A 21289-nucleotide genomic window follows, 5' to 3' on the forward strand; every position below is an offset into this window, starting at 1 on the left:
TGTAGGTTGTATGGTCTAAGATTGTAGGTCGTTCTAACTTTGTGGAAGCAGGTTGCCAAGAGCTAGTAAAATACACTACTTTCAGATCCAATAGTTGAATATAAACAGACATCAGACAAGATCTGAGCAAATACAAAGAAGTCAAATGCGATGATTAACCAATTTGGTGCACGATGAGATATCCGAATGATACCTCCAATGGCAGAATAGGGTGGCCTTGCAACAGTGAAACTGCAATCATGGGATAGGGAGGATCTTTCACCTCCAAAGTTGCGCATGAACTACCTTTAGCTTCCAGTCTCCAAAAATACAAAGTGAAATCAAATCCAATCCATGCTTATTACAATGCCTAGCCATCTCCATATAAAGGCTGCCAAGAAACATCTAGAGTTTTACAACAGGCCAACAATACTAATTATTTTATTATTTAATTACTTTATTAATTTGGGCCCTATGTTTATATTAATTAATTAAAGGTCATTTATTATTTAATTTAATCCCAGGGACCAATTAACTAATTAATTATTACATTAAAATTGGGGACATCACACCATCTAACTAATTCGTTGTTTTCACTTTGCATATAATAATGCTAAGGGATTCTTTTCAACATCTGACAACCAGCAATCCAACTTAGCGTACATATGACTCCATTCAACAAATAGATTAAAGTCTGAGTCAGTGCTACATAGTAAGCAAAAACGGGTAGAGGTATCCAGTCTTATACCATTTGCGAATACACCCAACCAAGAAAGATAGTGAACAGATTTTGTCAAGGAGAATCGTTGCATGACAGAAGATCTTAGAAATTGAGTATAAACCAATTTGTATAGCTGAGTACGGAGGAAAATCAGGGGAGGATATTCAACATCTGTCCTAACCAAATTTGGCAACCAGAACAAGTGATGAAAGTAATCACCAAGTCAGAAGCAGACAAGACGATGCTCAAAGATATCTGTGTCTGCCAAAAAGAGGATATTTGCAAATTTCATTGGCCCGCAAAATCAATAGGAGAGTATCCTTCGATAAGCTTTTTGAAAGGGATTACACATAATAAGGAAAACGATAATGATTAAATGAACATAACAGATATCGAGAAGGCCTGAAGATAACTTCGCTGCGCCCTGTAATTGAAAGTGTCAAGTTAGTTGTTTCACCCAGGTCGGTGATATTTTCAAATTTTGCTATTGGCGGGTGACAAGCTAGCAAACTCACAGGGAAATTCTAATCTATTTTGAGAAGAAGAAAATGAAGCAACAGCTCAAGAAAATCATATCAAAGAAACAGAAAACAAAGCATGGGTTAGCCAACACTTTCAGAGGAGATCAATGTGCTTGGGGAAGTAAAAATGCAGGATGATTATTGTTTCAAATTCATAGACAGTTCCAGAATTGCTGAAGATCAAATGACATGTTGAAAACTTCTAGGCAGGCTTTCCATCCTGTAGCATCGCATGTTCTAAAGACAATCAAATTAATTACCCACTGATACCGTAGTTCTTATAGTTTGCAAATTAAATTACAGATTATATTAAGGATTTTTTGTTACATAATCTCACAATAGTATAGGTTGACATAAGGATTACCCATCCTTATAAAGAGGCATGTCATTTGAGATGTAGTTGTACAACTCTTTGTTCATATATAAATAAGGGGCACCAAAACCAAACAGACATAATATTCTACATTGTAACAAGGATTAAGATGTCTGATTTCGTAACTTGGATTATAGGAAAGGATCACAATTTGCAATACAACCCATGTACTTGAATCTTCATGAGCAGTAAAGTATTCTTTTTTTTGTTTATTTGAGGCATAGACATAATTGCAGGCAAGACTGGTCCTTTGTAGTCATCAAGGAAATTGGTGAACTGTCTCTGGTCTGGTTTGTATAGAAAGGTTTTTTATATAGCATTCATTGTTTGACAATCATGGATTCAATGAGAAATGTGTCCTTTTCCTTATCCTTGTCTTATTGGTCTTCCCTCCAAAGAAGTTAAAACCCATTTAGACTTGAATGCATATGTGATTAAATCTTCTGCACTCTAGAAGTTAGAGCAGTTGATGATATTGGAATAAATATATTGTCCTACAAGCTTGTGCTTAAAAAACTGCATTGTGATAGACTCTACTACCCAAGTAAACAAAGCACTGATCTTTGAAGTCATTAGAAGATTGTCATCTGTTTTGTGGTTGGAATTATTGATTAATATCTATACTTCTTCGTGAGATGTATGAACTAAGCTATCTCATAAACTTCGTATAAGTATTCTAATTTCCGAATATTAATATTTCACACAATTTCATCTACAACATTCATATCTTGAAGTTATAATTAAAATCTCAAAGCAAACATATTTTCAGCACTCTCACATATTTGTTCAAAGTGTTGCAGACTAAATTCTCTTCATATCCTATCCATTTGGAGGAGAATCTCATTGCATCTAAGATCAAAAAATCTGCTATAAAAAGCCCAAAGCCAGAGGAGTTGGCTTAGGAATAGGCGTATCCATGTTGGTCCTGTAGAGCCATAAATGTAGAGGATTTGGATCAAGTTGATCTGTCCTGTCAAGTTGGCCATAACCAATTGGATATCCCAGCATTGAGATTGGCAAGGCTCATAGGATTCAAATCTCTAGTTTTGGGGACTAACACCGTCAACATATATTAAATAGGAAAATATAGCTAACATTATTCAATCTTCTAAAATAAACGCAATTATTAGAATGACATCTGTTATAAGTTTGATTAACCATAAAACAATCAAATTTTGAATACCACTTCTAGGGTGCTTGCTTCAAGACATACAAACTTCTTTTTAGCTTGGACATTAAGTCCTTATCTTTGACCTCATGCTTGTACGATTGTTGTGTGTGAATTTTTTTCTCCAGATCTTCATAGAGAAAAGCTATTTTACATCCTAGCTGTTTCAGATGCAAGGCTCTTGTACCCACAAGACTTAGAATAGTTCTAAATTCTAATTTAAGTTACTTCCATGACACGAGAATTCTTTTGTGCAATGCCCTTTCTAGAAAGTCTTTTCTTGTAGCTTCTTCTCTCCATCGTACTTTTCTCTGTAAATTCATTTGTTCTACAATGTTCTTTTACGTTAAAGCAATTGAACCAAGTCCCAAGTCTGATTTTGTATCAAGGAGGCCCTTCCTCTTTGATACCTTGATCTCACTTTCTAATTTTTACTTGCATTACTTCTTCATAACTTTTGGGTTCATCATAATGAATCAATACATAATATAATGAAGGAGAGTATCATTCAAGTGGTCTACTTATCTTGATAGATCTTCTTGTGGGAGTTTAAGGTGCTTTTTCTTGTTAGAAACTGTTGCAGCTATGGTCAAATTCCTTAAGGTGAACATAGATAACATAAAGGTTGTTATGAAAATCATAATTTTATTAGTAGAGATGTGATATTCAATAAGGAGGTCATGTACAAATATTAGTAGTAAAAAAAGAAATAGAGAAAGGAAACACAAAGTATGCAATGCTTGATGAAATACCAGAAAGTGAAGTTCCAAAGATGCTGAAAAATCGAAATAGCCAACCACTAGAGCTGTTTTTTTCTAATTCAAATGCAAACAAACACAAATGTTCATCACAAGATCACTCGTGTTATGTTGCCATCTCGTGATGACGGTCACTATAGCTACTTCCAAAGGGTGACTCAACACAAATGTTTAGTCATGGAATCACTCACATGACCTCCAACATGGCTACTACTAGAGGGTGGGTCCATCATGACTACTCCCATGAATGGAAATGCAAGCAAATGCAAATATTCATCACAAAATCACTCATGTGATATCGTTATCTCACGATGACGGTCACCATAGCTACTCCTAGAGGTTGACTCAACACAAATGTTTAGTCATGGAATTACTCACTTGACCTCCACCATGGCTACTCCTAGAGGATGACTCGACACAAATGTTTAGTCATGGAATTACTCACTTGACCTCCACCATGGCTACTCCTAGAGGATGGGTCCATAATGGCTACGCCTATGACTAGAAATATTCATGACCGCAATTGCTCATCACATAATCACTCAACATGGTGTCGTGATCTCATCATGACGTTCACTATAGCTATTCCCAGAGGTTGAATAAATACAAGTGCTAAGTCATGGATTATCTCACATGACATATACCATGGCTACTCCTAGAGGATGGAACAGGGGCTTTCACTAAACTTCTCCCTTACAAAGAAGAATACATAATGAGGATTGACAACTCAAATTTATCTGTCTGAGAGAAAAATGATTCAAGCGTTGATACCTTAAATTTCTCCGTCTTAGAAAAAATGCTATAAGGGATGATACCTCAAATTTCTCTATCTTAGAGAAAAATGCTACAAGAGATTTCCCTTAAAACTTCTTCCTCATGAAGAAGAGTTTAAAAACAAGAAATCGTAGCTCAAACTTTTCTCTCACAGAGGAAAATGCATCAAGTAGATCTTCATGATGGTGTTGCTCTCTAAAATAGATATCAACCTTCGGACCTGATCGTCCAAGGTTGCTCTGAATCTAATATCAAACTTTTGATCGCCTCATCCATGGTTGTCTTTGATGGATTTGTTAGAATCCCTTTGAATGTTAACATTTCCTCTTGAAAGAAACTGATCTAGATATGTGCCGCCAAATCAGCCTCATGGCAGCAAGTTGAATCTTCATTCTTCAACCTGCATGATGATGTAGGGGCACCTAGGTAGGCTTATGGAAGACCTAGGCCTCCTAGGATATTTTGGCTTGTAGTGGTGCTAGCCACACCACTAGGCTAATAATAGGGTTAACCTAGTCCTAATTTGAGTTATGTTAAGTTTAGGAAGCCTCATGAGGCCTTAGTTGCTCATAGTTGCATGATTAGGTCAAAATAGGGCATTTTGGGTCTTGGAGGGTAGAATGGCCAAATAAGTGATATAGGGTCCTTTTTACATGTATTAAGTCAATTTAAGGCTTTTGGTGAAGTTTGGTAACCTTTGGAGCAAGTTTGAGGGTCAAACTCAAAAAGATGTAAAAATTGCTCAAAAATTGTCAATGTTGTCATTGACAACATTGACAACTTTTTGTTGTGTTCGAGCAACTTTGTAGATGGGGCTTGGTAACTGTCTGAAATAGTTAGGATGGGACTGGGGATGCGTATTTAAGGCCACCCTTGACCTTTTGAAAGAGTTGGAAGTTTTTGTCATTTTGATGTGTACAGACTGTTAGCAAGAATACAGTTATTGTTTATGTTTTTTGAGGTTTTTGGCATTTTCATGTATTGAATTTGAATCCGCAATGTTTAGAAGTATTGGAGGAGTCCAATTTAAGATTCTGTATAACATCAGTTTATGATTTTGTAGGGTTTTAGTTGCTTAAATAAATTGTTTTGTTTCTTGCTTGCCTATTGTTTTGAATCAAGCAATTGAGAAAAATGGAGTCATAGCTCCTCTTCCCACTGTAGGATCTGTACAGGCTCTTGGGATTAGGACAATGACTCCTTGTACATACTATATAGTGAAGGAGGGGCCTTGGAAAACAATGGAGACATTTTTGTCATGATGCACTATGCGAGCCAGAGATGCATGGCTAGGGATCACAACCAAGTGTAGAGGTGTTAGGATGGATTAAATGCTTGGAATGCTTCAATCAAATCTTGGAATGCAATAGAGGGATGTGTGTTGAAGCCCCAATTGAAGTGGGAGGCCTTGGTGAAGGTTGTATGGAGGGTAGAATCCTATTCTTGTCAGACTGGTTCAAGTTCTTTGCAAACCCTAATTTTTAGGCACTATTGTAGGCCGTACTGTACAAATGTTTTGAGAACCCGAGACCTCAAGAATCCTTTAGTACTCTGAAAAGGGTGTCTGAATCTATGATTGGTTTACCCCCTTGTTAAGGACTCTTGCAAGTTAATCCAATTTTTCATCAAATCAAGGGCTAATTGCTTGTAGCATTTTTGCAAGCAATTTTGTGCAACTTTATGTGTTTCTTGAAACTCGATTAGGGTTTCAGTTCCAACTATGGTAGTAAGTCTTGGAGAGTATCCTAGTCCCTTTTGAGATGCTCATACCTTCACTTGGGGTGTTAGTTATGAAGTTGGGGCTGACTGTGGAGTTAATGAGGAGGAAGCAATAAGGTCAAAGCAAGCCTAGGAGGTACTAAGGGAATGTTTGTTCTACCTAGTTGGTGTGCACTAGTTGAATGGACTAGGACCTCATGGATAGGATCCTAAGGAGAGTAGGGTAACTAGCAACCCTAATAGGTCAAGAAAAAGACCTAAGGAGAACCTAGAATAAATTAGGGTGGGAGCAAAACTAGTTGTCACATCACATCACTTTCACACCACATGCATTTTGTGTGTCTACTAAGTAGTGATGTGGTCACTATGACTGAGTTCAAAATGTTGAGTGGAATGGTGTGATGCATCAAGTTGTATCTGGTTTGATGACCATCCAAGTTTTCTTATCACATGTTAGAAGATACCAAGGGAAGGATTCAGGCTCTATGTATAGATTGACACTTGACCTACGAATCCTTGGGAAATCACCTATTTGAGGGAATTTAGATATCTCTAGACCATGCGGCTACTGATAGAAAATGTGTTGTACAACATTAATGTCCTTGTGGTGGAATTGGAATGGATAACCAACACGTTGGCCTACACTACACATATATATCCAGAGACTCAATCCTATATATGAATGAAACCTCAATTGTCGTTTAATATCGATGTTCCTTATGGTTGCACGATCGCTCGAAGTGATTGCAAATTTTTCTCCTTATGGGGACTTCACAAAATTGTAAAACACTCAATAGACTAGGGTGGTGATTAGCCACCAAAATTGCAAGGAAATCTTAATTCTAGGCCTCAAACAAAATATAGAGGCAAGACATTGATGATTTGTTACTGATAATAGTAGTTTCAAATCATCCTGAGCCCTCCAAATAGTGTCCAATCGAGAAGGTAAGGTCGACCATTGGTTCAAATAATTAGAACTCTTTTACAACACACAAACTTTATCGTCTGGTGCACTCAAGGGAATATGAGTCCTTATTCTGCAAAAACTTCTTTTTGTTCCCCTCAAGTCTTGATGGTTCTCAAAGATTCAATGCCCATCACACACTCCTGAGCGGCTCCTATGGTTTCTAGTAGGATGCATTTTCCTTTAAAAGTTCTTCTAGTATATAGGAGTGCGATTTCACAACAAACTCATGAGGTTCCTTTCAAATGCACAAGTTGTCTGACTCTACACATTGCTTGAGTGCAAATTATGTTGAGAGTTGGAACTCAGTCTCCAATATGAGGCATTTCAATATCAAATGTAATCTGTATTTGGTGTTTCCAGTAGAACAAAATATTAGATATATGTGCAAATACACAACTTGAATTCTTTATGCACTAGTCGATTTGAACTCTTGAACTAGAGATATCCATGAAGCACTTTTAATTGGGAATATTGTCATCTCCATTATAAACTTATAAATACAATGTGTTGAAGGTATTTTGACCATCATAACAATTTGAAGTGACAGGCATAATTGATCCATGGTAATTAGATCCTCCGTAGGATATATTCAACTCAATCGAACTAATAAAATATCACTCCTAATAACAGGGAGTATTAAACCAATTGTCTAATTAATTACCAAACCTTGGTATTATCCCCTAATGACATTCCTCACGTCAAAGGGACTCCAAACCCCATGTTCTTGTCGTTAATCAAGCCATAAATGTTCATTTCGATCATGCTTGTGTCTCCCACTATTGTTGTTGGGAACATGTCAAAAATCAAATATGAGAGCTATTTGAATTGTCCAGAGACAAATCTGGAAAGTAACTAATGTTTATACTTCCACATCTCAAGAGATATTGCTCCTAAGTTCTTCTGATGTCTGTGGAATTGTAAATCATGTCCAACTTGTGACCTCTTTGTCCAGTAAATTGCTTTTCTAGATACATATTTTGTTCTTTCTCAAACATGATGCATAGTGCTAGTATCCTCCAAACATAGTATTGACCAACAAGTTTATATATGACGTGAAGTATGGTGTTTGATGACATAAGGGCTTAATTCAAATGTACATATTTTCTCATCATAGGTAGGGAATCCATCCCACTCATATACCATATTATCTGATTATTCTTGTGGACCCATGAGCATTGACTTCATTATTTCCCTCCCAACCATAGAGAATATGCTGCTGTCTCTCTTGAGCATCCTGGTGTATACATCTACATTTTCCTTCAATTGTTATGTTTAACAAATGAGATTTGCACATCACATTATATATGTGATAGGTACCCTTTCACCAAGGGTCACCAGTCTTAACTTGTAGCCCCATAAATTAAATGTTAATTACATATTAACTAGTTATATAATTAATATATAATCATAAAAAATATAATAAAATTATATTATCACAATAACTATATATATTTGATAGTTAATGGGCCGAAGCCTAGATCATTTATTATTTCAGTATTATTGTTTGTTGAGATTTATTATTATTATGTGTTAAGTTCGAGGAGATTCGAACCCAATAGCTCCCAGATGAGAGGATCACAATTTACCGTGGTGTTGTAGGCTTTTGCCGAATAATATAATTATATTATCTCACAATAATATACTGATTATGCTATATATACATAACAAATTTTAAGTTATCTATGTTGGCCTGAAGGAATCTGACCATAGCTACAATAACATTAACACTCCCTCTTAGCTAGGCAGGAATCCTTTTCCATAACTTTTGTTTCATCCTCCTGATTGTTGAGAATATTAGCTTAATGGAAATTGAGGCAAATATGATATACGTGATTTTATATGATTGATGATAAAACTGTATATTAAAGTTTAATTCTCTCTCTCTCTCTCTCTCTATATATATATATATATATATATAAAGTTGCCAAGTCACCGATAACTTGTATCAATTTATATTAGTCTGACCTGTATTACTCTGTATCGGGCTTGTGATGTATCCCGATAATAATGTTAAGTGTATCGGGCTTCAGATTTGTATTCAGTCTAAACTCATTGTTATCATGTTGCAAACTGATGGTGTTTTGAATCGGTGCTTTTGTTAAGTCATGTTATTTATGTATTGGGGCATGAGTACATAGTGTCATGCCCCTACGTAATCATGTCTCAATGCATATATAATATGCATTTCAAACTGGTGAGATATATCAATAAAAGTGGCAATATTATCTCAGTAAAATAAACAGAACTGCAATAATATACTTGAAGAAATTCTGATCAATACATTGAAAGGAAGTCTGAACACATTTACAAGTTACTGTTATCTATACAATAGAATTCAGAATCAGAGTTGTGAATCACTATAGGATTGAAAATAAAATTTAGTTAGTCTACTCCAATTAATGATCTTATAAACTTTACATGGCATTAGAGCCAAATTGGTAGAGAGACTGCTAAAACCAAAGAGACATCATGTCAAACAATGTCGAGGATAGACTTGAAGGAGCAACACGCTTTTTTTCATGGAAAATTCGAATTACAACAATCCTTGAAGAATTGGAATTATAATCATTCATTGAATCAGACATTTCAATACTCGAAGATGAGGCAGAAAAGGCCACTTGGAAAAGACGAAATAATAAAGCCAAGAAAATCGTTGTTGATTTAGTAAAATATCATATTATTCCTTTCATCTCAAATCTCAAGAAAGCATTCGAGGTATTCAAAACAATTAAGGATACATTTGAGATCAACAACTCAAGTAGATTGATTACGTTAAAAAATCAACTAATGAATACAAAAATGAATAAAGGAGAGTCAATTTCATCCTAGTTTGGAAGAATTTCCGAAATAAAAAATCAACTATCTTCTGTTGGAAACAAAGTAGAAGACCAAGAATTATCCATAATAACACTGAGAGAATTACCTATGTCTTGGGAAGCATTCATCCAAGTCGTTAGCAAACCTTCAATACTAGCTTTTGATCATCTAAAAAATTATTGCACACTAGATGAATCAAGACAAATTTCTAGAGGGATCATTTCAAATCAAAAGGGAGAAAATCAAGCTCTTTTCTCAGTCTTTAATAACTAAGGGAAGAAGAGGAAATTCAAAGGAAATAAAAATGATAAAAGGAAAGGGAATAATAATTTCAAAAGAAATGATTTTTCCAAAGTTCAAAGTTACAAGTGTGAGGAATTTGGACATACCTTCAGAAATTGTCTAGAAAGGGAAAAAATCTTAGCTTCTTTAGCTGAAACAAAAAGGGATGGAAATCTATTATTCTACTCAACTCTATCAAGTGAGAGGAAATCCAACAAAAATGTGTGGATAATAGACAATGTTGCTTCTCGCCACATAACAGGATTCAGAAATAAGTTTGAAACTTTTGGAAATTATCTCACTGAAAGAGTCACCATAGGAGATAACTCTACCTATCTAGTAAAAGGAATTGGGACTTGTTCTATACAACTAAGAACTGGGGTTACTCTAAAATTAAAAGATGTTCTTTTCATACTTGGCATAAAAAGGAATCTAGAATCATTTTTTGGACTTGCTGATGAAGGGTACCAAGTCACCTTTAATGAAGACAAAGTGTTTTAGATTACGGTAAAAACAGGTTTTGAAGAGACCCCGAAACCCTTTCACATCCTCAAAAAGGAAAAAGCAAGACAACCATTAGGAAAAGAGTCCTTAAACCTACTAGAAGCAGCACCAAAATCAGGTTTTACAGGGACTTGAAACCACTTACATAGTCCAAATAAAGTACCTAGGTTTTACAAGGACCTGGAACCTCCAATACAGTTTAAAATTAAAAATCAGAAAACAGGACCAAACACGGGAACCAGATGTAACAACCAGCAAAAAGGACCTGAACAGGAACCCACCAGAAAAGAAGGCCCAAAGAAACTATTGCAGTTCCGTGATCATCTTAACTGCCTCCTTACCAATCTTAGCCGTATCCTGGATGGAGTTAGCAGCCGAAGAAGCAACAACAATCAAGGCTTTCTTCCTCGAACTTTGTCTTGTCCTCTTGCTAGGGCCCTCCAAAGATATGGTTCCTTCATTTGCTCTTTTGCCCAGGCTCGCCGTAGCAGCACAGATGCTTGAAGTTACCTGCTCCATTTTTGTTCCACTTTCCTTGATAAGCATTCTAAGATTCTGCTCATAATCCTTAAGTTTTTTTGGGATGTCTCCCATTTGCACCTCCAAGTGTTTGATAATAGCCCGGTCAACCTCCTCGTTATGTTGCAAGGTTTCCACTTTCTTCTTCAACCCCATTATTTCATTATAAATCCAAGAATCGACTTGGAGGAAAGAATCAGCTTTAAGTTTGGCAGAATGCAGGAAGGAGAGCTTGGTTTCCCTCTCCGGGGAGTCACCTCGCGTCTTCAGTAGTGGTATGCGGCGGGGACCCAACTTTATCAATTTGTTCCTCCCCATCCAACGGCTCCTCCTCTCTAGTCTCCATAGGGTCATGTTGACTAGGGACCTCCTTATCTTGTCCCTCAATCTCCTTTGCAGGAGTGGAAGCCTTCCCCATGTTTTCCTGGCCTAAAAATGCTAATTTCAAAGTGTGGAACACAAAGTGTTGTACTGGCCAAAAAATGCTAATTTCAAGAATGCTATCACCATAGGGACTAGAGATGGAACTTTATATAAATTTATGTAATATTCAAAAGAAAGCCCTTAGCCACAAAGTGACAAATCCTAGTGAAATATGGCATGGAAGGCTTGAACAAATCGGATTCAATTCACTACCAAATGTAGAAAAAATCACCACCGGAACACCTAACTTAAATTCAAAACATATAGGCATTTGTAAAGGATGTGCCCTGGGAAAGAATATAAACAGACCTTTTCCTCCTAGTGGACACAAGTCTAAATCCGTTCTGGAACTAGTTCACTCTGATTAATGTGGACCTATGCCAACACTTTCTCTAGGAGGATTCTCATATTACATAATATTTATTGATGATTTCTTGAGGAAAACCTAGATCTATTTCCTTAAGGTCAAAGAATCAAATGAGGTCTTATCAAAATTTAAAGAGTTCAAAGAAATTGTGGAAAATCAAACATCAAAAAGAATAAAAATTCTAAGATTAGACAATGGAGGATAATATACCTCTAAAATTTTCAAAGATTTTTGCACCTCTGTTGGGATTAAGAGGCAGTATTTAGTACCTTATAATCCTCAACAGTGGGGTAGCAAAAAGGAAAAATAGAACCATTGTTGAAGCAGCAAAAGCCATGCTTCAGGATTAAAATTTACAATTCTCATTTTGGGTAGAGGCCACTAATACTGCTGCATATATTCAAAATAGATGCCCACACTAAATCCTAGAAAACATAACTGTTGAAGAAGTCTTTACAAGAATTAAACCTGACTTAAGTCATCTCATAATATTTGGTTGCCCTGTTTACATTCACATACCTAAAGAAAAGAGAACCAAGTTAGAACCATTTCGGAAGAAAGGAATTTGTTGGGTACAGTGAGAACTCCAAAGGGTATAAAGTCTATGTACCTGGACAGAGATTAGTTAAAGTCAGCAAAGATGTCATATTTGAAGAAAACACTACTTTAAAACTATCAACAAGTACAAAAGATGAGCCCATCACAGACTTTGATGAAAGTCTACAAACTGAAAATCAAAGGGAGAACCTATCAGAGGAAAATGTACCATTACTAGATTCAAAAAATAGAGACATCTCTAATATCAAGAAAAGACCATTATAGCAAAGAAAATGATTGAAGAAAATGCTGTTGAGCTAGATGAAATTTCCAAGGAGAGCAAGAAAACCAAAAGCAAATCTTGTTATACTACACTAGTAACTGAGCTTACTAAATTTGAACCATCAACTCTCGAAGAAGCCGTAACTTGCCAACTTGGAAAGATGCCATGGTCAAAGAATATCAATCCATATTACAAAATGATGTTTGGGATATTGTACCTAGGCCTAAAGACAAATCAATGGTTTCATCAAAGTGGTTATACAAAATCACATATGCTTCGGATGACAGTATTGAAAAACATAAAGCAAGATTTGTAGCTCGAGGTTTTTCCCAGAAGGCAAGTATCGATTCTGAGGAAACCTTTGCTCCAGTTGCTTGATACGCTTTTGTAAGAACAATTGTTGCAATTGCAACATCCAAAGGATGGAAGATACATCAATTGGATGTCAAGACTGCATTCGTGAATGGTATCATTAATGGAGAAGTATATATCAAACAACCCGAAGGTTTTGTCATAAAAGATAAGAATCAATATGTATGTAAACTAAAGAAAGCTCTTTATGGCCTCAAATATGCACCATGAGCTTGGTATGAAAGAATAGATAGCTACCTCTCCAAACTAGGATACTTAAAAAATGAAGCTGATCCTAATATATATTTCAAAATATCTAATGGTGACATGTTAATACTCGTTTTATATGTCGATGATCTATTGATAATAGGTGAAGATCACTTAATTGAAAGATGCAAACAAGATCTTATAGCTGAATTTGAAATGAAGGATGTAGTTATTTAGTCTCTAGTATTGAAAATGAAATTTAGTTAGTCTCCTCCAATAAACGATCTTATAAACTTTACACTGATGCCATCTTCAACATTTCAAAGGTCAGTTTGCATACCAAAATAATGTCAGCCTACTTAATTAAATAATGCGCAATCTTTGTTTCGGAGGCATTAACCCCTCTGCACTTTCTCTTCATGATATGGGTACAAATTCTTATTTTGGAAACTCCTAAAGGCTGACATCAGAAAAATCAACCATAATTATAGATGAAATATTCTGGAATGAACTTTCTTAAACTTTTAAACTTATTGGCTCAGTTTATAAATATGACTTCAATATTTTTGCAAGTGGTTTTAAATCTAAGTGTTATAATGAAGAAGATAGTTCTAGAGTACCCCTTCACATTTATGCTTAGTTGAATTGGAGAATTTGAAGAACCTAAGCTTCCATGGAAGTGTAAGAGGTCATGAATGGGAGCTAAATGGATGCAATGAGAGATAGTAATGTAGAGGAAGATCCATGGAGTAAGGACCCATGAAACTACTCTTGACAAGGCTGCTAAAGCCAGCTCACTTATTGAATTGAGGAGCTTATTGTGCATACTTGTTCTTGTCAAGAGAAAATGTTAATGTGTCAGATTTCTAAATTATATAGTTGGAAGGTGACTTTATAACGAAAAAAGCATTCTTTTGGATCTATTTTAAATAGAAAAACCTACAGTTATGCTTGGGTTATTGATTTTATTTCAAACTACAAAGGAGTGGCTACACATGACAAGTTATATCGTCTTCATAAAAACAAGGCAAGTCTAGGGCTGTCACCATATAGCATAGGCTTTATCATTGTCCATAGCTTTTTCAATCACTCTGGCTTTTCAAGTAGGATTCTAAAGGCAGCCACTCTAGTTACAAGCTAAGCATGCCTTTTGGTTCTTACTTTAACTACTAAGATAGCAAAGGATTAACCTTCATGGTAGACAAGAAAGGAGTAAGGATTTGTATTCACAGAAAAGCTCTTGCATATAACCTTAGAGGTTGTTCATTGACTAAATGGTGATTGGGAAGCTAGTGTACAAGTCATTAGGGTAGTTTGGATAATTCAAAATTTTAATTTCTTATGCTGGGAAAAAAGGACGGCAAGACAAGGGAAGTGAAAAATAAGGGCTACATTCTAGCTAATCTTGATATTTTTTTCTGACTTATTTTTTGCCAAAGAGTGGCATAGTTAGGAAGGATCCTATATACTTTTCTTTAAACTTAACTAGGTGGAAAAGGAGCAGTCGCTCATTTCAGAGAAGATTTTGTCTTAGGACAGAGAAAGGAGATCAGTTTGCTTTGTGGACGTCAAGACCTAGGTGAGAGTTTTGAATTTTGAATCTAATGTTAGGGTGCCAACCATGGGAATGCATGTGGAAGATATTGAGTACAAAGACCATGTAGCCATTTATATATTCAGTATGAAATGCTTTTTTCATTAATAGACTTTATATGTAAAGCTTTTGATTTTTACTTAATTCTCCATAGTACGAAGAGTATGTGGAATCTCTAGATGCTAGATACTAATCTGAGATGGAACTGATTATTGTTTAGACATATTTGGGACCTTTGTGATAGAAGCTTCATGTATGTCAGAAATTCTGTGGTTTTCTTTTGTTCTTCTTAGGATTGATGGAAATCATTTCGCAGAAAGGTTTATGTACGATTGAAATATTTTTGGGACTTTTGTTGGGGTGCTTCTTTGTCATGAAGAGTTCTTTACAATGGTTTCTTTCTTTGTAGAAAGTATAGACCAGCTTACCTAGAGATAACCAATTTGATTAGTCTAGATAATATGATAAAGTCAACTCTTGAGGTACTGATCCAATCCAGAGAAAAGAATTGCTAATTATTTGAATCATCTGCTCCTTTGAATCTCATGGTCCATGTGATTACAGTAAAGCCCCTTCCTAGTATTACAAAGAGCACTGAATATTCAATAATTGACGTTGAGGAGAATTAGTAGCAATTCATTCCCTTCTTGTGTGTTCAAACTTTGATCAATTTTAGTGAATGTTAATGTGAGGTTGACTAGATAGAAAACTTAGGCTAGACAGAATAGATCCTACTGATTTCCTTTATTCAGTATGCCAGGAAAGACAATATCAAGCACATCTATTGGGACTTGAACTGTAGGTCTTTTTGGGCCCCTATTGGTTGGCCACTGTTTTTTTCAAAATAATAAATATTATATATGCATGGTTTGTTTTGTTTTGGCATATTCTCTGGTTCACAAGTCCCACCTTTATATGGAAAATGAGGTTTTGTTACTTTGAGGCTGGGGGGTGGGGTGAGGGCAGGGAAGAGGCTGGGGGGGGGGGGGTAGGCACAGGGCAGGGAGGCCAAATGGTGGGTGTCAGTCCCTGATCTTGGGCTTGATGGATAGGAATGAACTCAAGGCTGCTTATGTGTTTTTCCAAAGGACTCATAATGATAATAGGTGGTTAGGGAAGGTATTATTGAGTCCCACATGCGTATTATATAAACTACATTGATAATTAGCGTTCTCTTTATAACATTGCTGGTTATATCTTTCTTCATCTTAAATAATGGTAGCTAACCTGGTTGCAGGCTCTAAATCAAGATATTAAGTTGGCAATTTACAGTCCTAGATATATTCCATTACCTTATATGGGAATTCTGGGGCGAAATTGAGTAAAGTCGTAATAGGGAATATTACATGCAATGGGTTGCACTTGACTTTTTATTTACAATATTTTTTTTTTGTGGGAAAGAAGTTGCCATGTGTGACTAGTAGTTTTTAATTCAACTTTTTTCCTTTATTTTTACTTTGATGTAAAGCTCATTATACGTTTGAATTGTGAAGTGCATAAATGTGCTCACTTTTGTTATGTAGAAAATAGAGCTTTAGGCTTATAAAATCTACTTGGAAAATGTGCAGGAAGTTTGTCATCGTGACTTGAAGTTAGAAAATACACTTTTGGATGGAAGTCCTGCCCCTCGTCTCAAGATATGTGATTTTGGCTATTCCAAGGTACTTTTTTTGTGCCTTCTAATTGTGAAATGCCCATGCTGGTAGGAATATATGGAACTCTTGATTGTTGTGTTCGAAGATCAAAGATAGCTTTTAATGCTGCAATTGTCTTTCAGTCATCTCTACTGCATTCTCAGCCCAAATCAACTGTTGGCACACCTGCATATATAGCTCCAGAAGTTTTTGCCAAGAAAGAATACGATGGCAAGGTACAGGGAGCCTCTACTAATTCTCAGTTTTTACTTTTGCAGTTTGATTTGTGAGAAGTTGCTTGAGTTAATATTATATAATTAATTGTTTTTTGAATAAAATGAAATTTAGCAAGCTTTCTTTTGCTTTATGTGATTTTTACTTTGGACTATCAATTTTGTAGATTGCAGATGTTTGGTCCTGTGGCGTGACCCTCTATGTCATGTTAGTAGGTTCCTACCCATTTGAGGACCCTGCAGAACCAAAGGATTTTCGAAAGACTATTGGGGTAATGAAGTCTGATTGAGAGAAATATATAAATAAATAGTTTAGCTTCTTTTAGAGACTATTAATACGGATATTTTCTTCAAAATAATTTGAGAGGTTCTTGATGTATTATGATATCATGTTAACATGTTGATCTGCAGCGTATAATGAAAGTCCAATACACCATCCCAGACTTCGTGCAAATATCATCTGAATGTCGGCAGCTGCTTTCTAGAATATTTGTTGCAAATCCCACCATGGTCAGTGAATTTCGAACCTTGTGGATAGATTGACTTCAAAGATGGCATGTCCCTTTTGAAAGCACTCTTTAAATAATTTTTCTTTTAAGTTTCACATTTTAGCTTCTTTCTGACTTATCCTTTTCTATCTGTTCATTTGTTTCTCCAAACAGCGCATATCAATGACTGAAATGAAGAATCATGTGTGGTTTTTGAAGAATTTACCCTCAGACTTGTTGGATGGTGGAATGAATAATCAGTATGATTACACGAACCAGTCCTCACAAAGCACTGATGAGATTATGAGAATTATTGCTGAAGCTAAAATTCCTGCACAAGGATTTGGGCTAAGTCAATATCTTGGAGATGATCTTGATTTTGATGACATGGATCTAGAAAATGACTCTGACCTGGATATCGATAGCAGTGGAGAATTTGTTTATGTAGTGTAAGTATGTGACTGCAAAATTTTCTGTGAAGTGGCAACATTCTTGTCATCTCCCCAGAAGAATTTCTAGAACTTCACATGCTGTCTATGCTGGGTTTTAGTCTGTCATATACATGGGATTTCGTTTGTTGAAGAACAGAGGTGGAAGCTATAATCTGGCATCCACTGGGTGGATTTATAAAGGCTTGTACACAGAGTTTCAACTGAGATCCTGATGGGCTTGAATTTTTTTGGAATGCATTCCTTGCTGAAGGGAATTGTATCCTATAATTGTAGAAATGTGTTGCATTGTCATCTACAGAATTTCTTTGTTATGGGATTCTATGGATGAACTTGGAAACCTGAATTTTATTGAAATAATTTATTGAATCGATTGCATTTTGTGTTCTAGCGATTCTCATTGAATTTTTGAAGCATAAAATTATTTGCTTCATGTTCAAAAGCTTTGTAACTATAATGTTCATATTGATTGGGTTTATTCCATTAGAAGTTGATCAATTAGTTGATGTCAAGGTGAAAGACTAAATGAATCAAGAATGTTCTGAGATTGTCAGAAGTAGATCGAGTACTTTTTCATTGAAAATGATATATTTAGTTTAAAACTGCCAGTAAATTTTGACATCTTTGGAAATTTACACTGGTAACTTTGCCTCTCAAAGAAGGGGTAATCGATCCACGTGCATTGTGGCCTTGAGCAATTTGTAGTACAAATGTTGTTTTGTGCCATAAATTATCTTCAACACAGCTTCAATATTTCTTTTGGAACACTCTTAACATGGCATGAAGCTCTAACTCGCACTGTATGTTTGATACAATGCCTCTTGTAGAACATGTGAACATTGCATATATCACCACTTTGATCTAATTGCAAATTAACGCAGATACAAAGGAAGGATCTAATGAACAGAATGACCAACCATGAAGCCTAATGCACATTTATTCGTGGCAAATTATTAAGAACAATAACACCACGAGTTTCAAACAAACACGTCTAGATTAATTCATTATCTTTAAATGAAGCGCTAAGGCTTTACAACAATGCCCTCACAACTTTAAACTCACAGTATAATTGATTCCTGTGAGCAACGAATAACTCAACTCCTACATAGAATGCGGACCCCTTATTGCTCCATAATCTCTAAATCCCGGGCCAGTAGAATTAGAAAACAAGAAACAAGAAAATGTCAGCTGCTAACTAACTTGGAAATTAATGATAGTTAAGAGAGGAAGAGAGGAATATGGTACTCCGAAGAGAGAAAAAGTAGACTTTGATAGATAGATAGATAGATAAGATTTTAACGTCCACGAGGCCAAAAATAGCCTATGGGACAGCAAGACAACTCAAGCAGACTTAAGTAGCGCTGTTCGCCTCTTGTGTAGACTAATGATGAGCCCCCCCAATTGCTCAATGTACTCTTCGTTGAACAGGTTATGCCAAGAACTGTCACATATAGTATCCGCAAACTTATCCCTGCTATCCTTGTAGGCCTCACATTCTAGAATAAAGTGCTGTTCAGTTTCCACTTTTCCAGAATTGCAAAATCTGCAAATTCTCTCTTCCCAAGCCTCCTTTGGCCTCTTCCAACGCCAATGACAATGACAATCAGTACACCAATGGAATGAATACTTCCGTCCCTCGTTCATTTCATTGAGACCTTGGATATAAGTGCAGTTTGTTCCTTGCTCCATGAGTTGTAAATGCCACATGGATGCCTATGATTCTAGCTTTCATCACCCAGAACGCATGCTCGATCGTTTTGAAAATAGATAAAAGCACAAATCTCTGCCACCCTTTAGAACATGTAAAATATTTCTGGCAAAATATTTTCAATCAGAAACTTTTTGTTTGGAACAATTTCAGCTGAAACCCAAATTCAAATTCAAATTGAAAATGAGCTTTTTCAAAACTATAGAAAATGCCTTCTTAGAGTTGCTAAACCAGTAGGAAACAATTTTTAAAAAATGTTTTGATTGTTTTTAATATTTTTTCCTTAAATATTGTAAGTAGGTTATTAAAGTATGAAATAAAGAGAGAATTTGTTAGAACATAATGTTACAAGAGGTCACACTAAATAAATGAGTTAATGAAAATGTTGGACTAAAGTTGTTAGCTATCTTTCTATATTTAAGAAGTGTGAATTTGAAGATTATATAATGAGTTATATCATTGCCTATTATTATAGAATGTGGAAGGAAGAATAAATATCTTTATATTTTGAAGTGTTATAGAAAAATGTTGCTTTTATGGATTTTTCTAACACTAATTTATTTGAAGATTATATAATGAGTTATATCACTTGTCTATTATTAAACAGTGGAAGGAAGAATAAATATCTTTATATTTTGTAAGTGTTCTAGAAAAATGTTGCTTTTTTGGAATTTTCTAACGCTAATTTATTTCCTCATGAATATCTAGTGCAATGTGTTAAAAATATGCCTATAATTATAATTTTATTTATTGCTAAATATAAAAATAGTTTGCAAAATATATGATTTATTAGAAAAAAGAATATTCTCCAAATTAATATTATAAAATCTAAGAAATATTAAAAGAAAAACATATAAAACATATTACAATATTTTGCCAAATATACCGTAAAGAATATTCTTCAAAAGGACGTGATTTGTTATTTGATAATAATAAAAATGTTAGACACAAATTCTAGTATGTTTGACTTTAGAATGTTATTATAAAGAAATATACATTGAAAAGTGAAAAAAATCATGCACTATGTAATGATATCTATTTGAAAAATAGAAATTAGGTCAGAATATGTTTGTTTTCATTTTTTATGGAGACAAGGAATTGACTTTCCATTTTTAAAAATATTTTAGCTATAAAAGATTTGTCTTCAAAAATACGTAAAAGAAACCATGCTTTTAAAAAATAACAAACATAATCTTGATAGCTATTTATAAGTTTATTAGTTTATATCATTCTGAAATTCGAAAGAGAAATGCTACTTTTATGCGATTGAACAATTTTGTGTGTGTTATGTTTCCTTTATAAAAGTGTGCAATAAGTTTGTACTTTTATGCAACTATCATTATGTTTATTTTGTAACAAGCTAATGCAACCACATAATTATAAGTTCATATTCATTGGACTCCTTTCAAGCCTAGAAGAATTTTTATTGATTGTTAAAGTGATATGTGTTTAGTTTGAATTTCATGTTTCAACATGTGTATTGTTTGTGGATATTGATACAAAAGTAGTAGAATTCAAGGCTCTCTTCCAATTGTGGTTGTTAGCATTATGCGTTTAGTGTTGTCAAATATCAAAATACTATATGCATTGATGTCAACTTGATGTAGTAGATTACTTGATGCAAAAAACAATGAGATATGTGTTTAGTACCTTGTTTGATTGAGAGTTGTGTGAGGGCATGTTGTGATAAGCACATTGTATCTAACAATTGATATATAGGAAATAATATTTGAAGGTTGATATTCTAGAAGCAATATCTAAAATCTAATATGCATGAAAGAGTATTTAAATTGTTGTCTTTTGATGCTTGGTGGTTGACAATGTTGGCCTCAGTTACATTGATTGGGCAAAGTGGTGAGTAAACAACTCAAGCATTGAGTTAGTAAGAAGTGTTATTATTGATTGGCAACCGA

The 21289-nt window shown here is 35.0% G+C and overlaps 1 protein-coding gene across 3 annotated transcripts in view; it reads left to right on the plus strand.

Moving 5' to 3' along the window:
- LOC149543358 (serine/threonine-protein kinase SRK2A-like) overlaps window positions 1-18058 on the plus strand; it is a 175019-nt gene extending 156961 nt beyond the window's left edge. For all 3 annotated transcript variants that reach the window (XM_089798169.1, XM_089798168.1, XM_089798167.1), the window contains 5 exons: window positions 16433-16525; window positions 16642-16734; window positions 16899-17003; window positions 17143-17241; window positions 17394-18058. In XM_089798169.1, coding sequence (XP_089654295.1) covers window positions 16433-16525; window positions 16642-16734; window positions 16899-17003; window positions 17143-17241; window positions 17394-17672 — 669 coding nt within the window. In that variant the 3' untranslated portion in view covers window positions 17673-18058. The remainder of the gene's footprint in view (window positions 1-16432; window positions 16526-16641; window positions 16735-16898; window positions 17004-17142; window positions 17242-17393) is intronic.
- Window positions 18059-21289: the final 3231 nt, after the last annotated feature.

Source organism: Cupressus sempervirens, chromosome 8 (genome assembly GCF_028749045.1).
Source record: "Cupressus sempervirens isolate cs-2001-9-10 chromosome 8, ASM2874904v1, whole genome shotgun sequence".
NCBI lineage: Eukaryota > Viridiplantae > Streptophyta > Pinopsida > Cupressales > Cupressaceae > Cupressus > Cupressus sempervirens.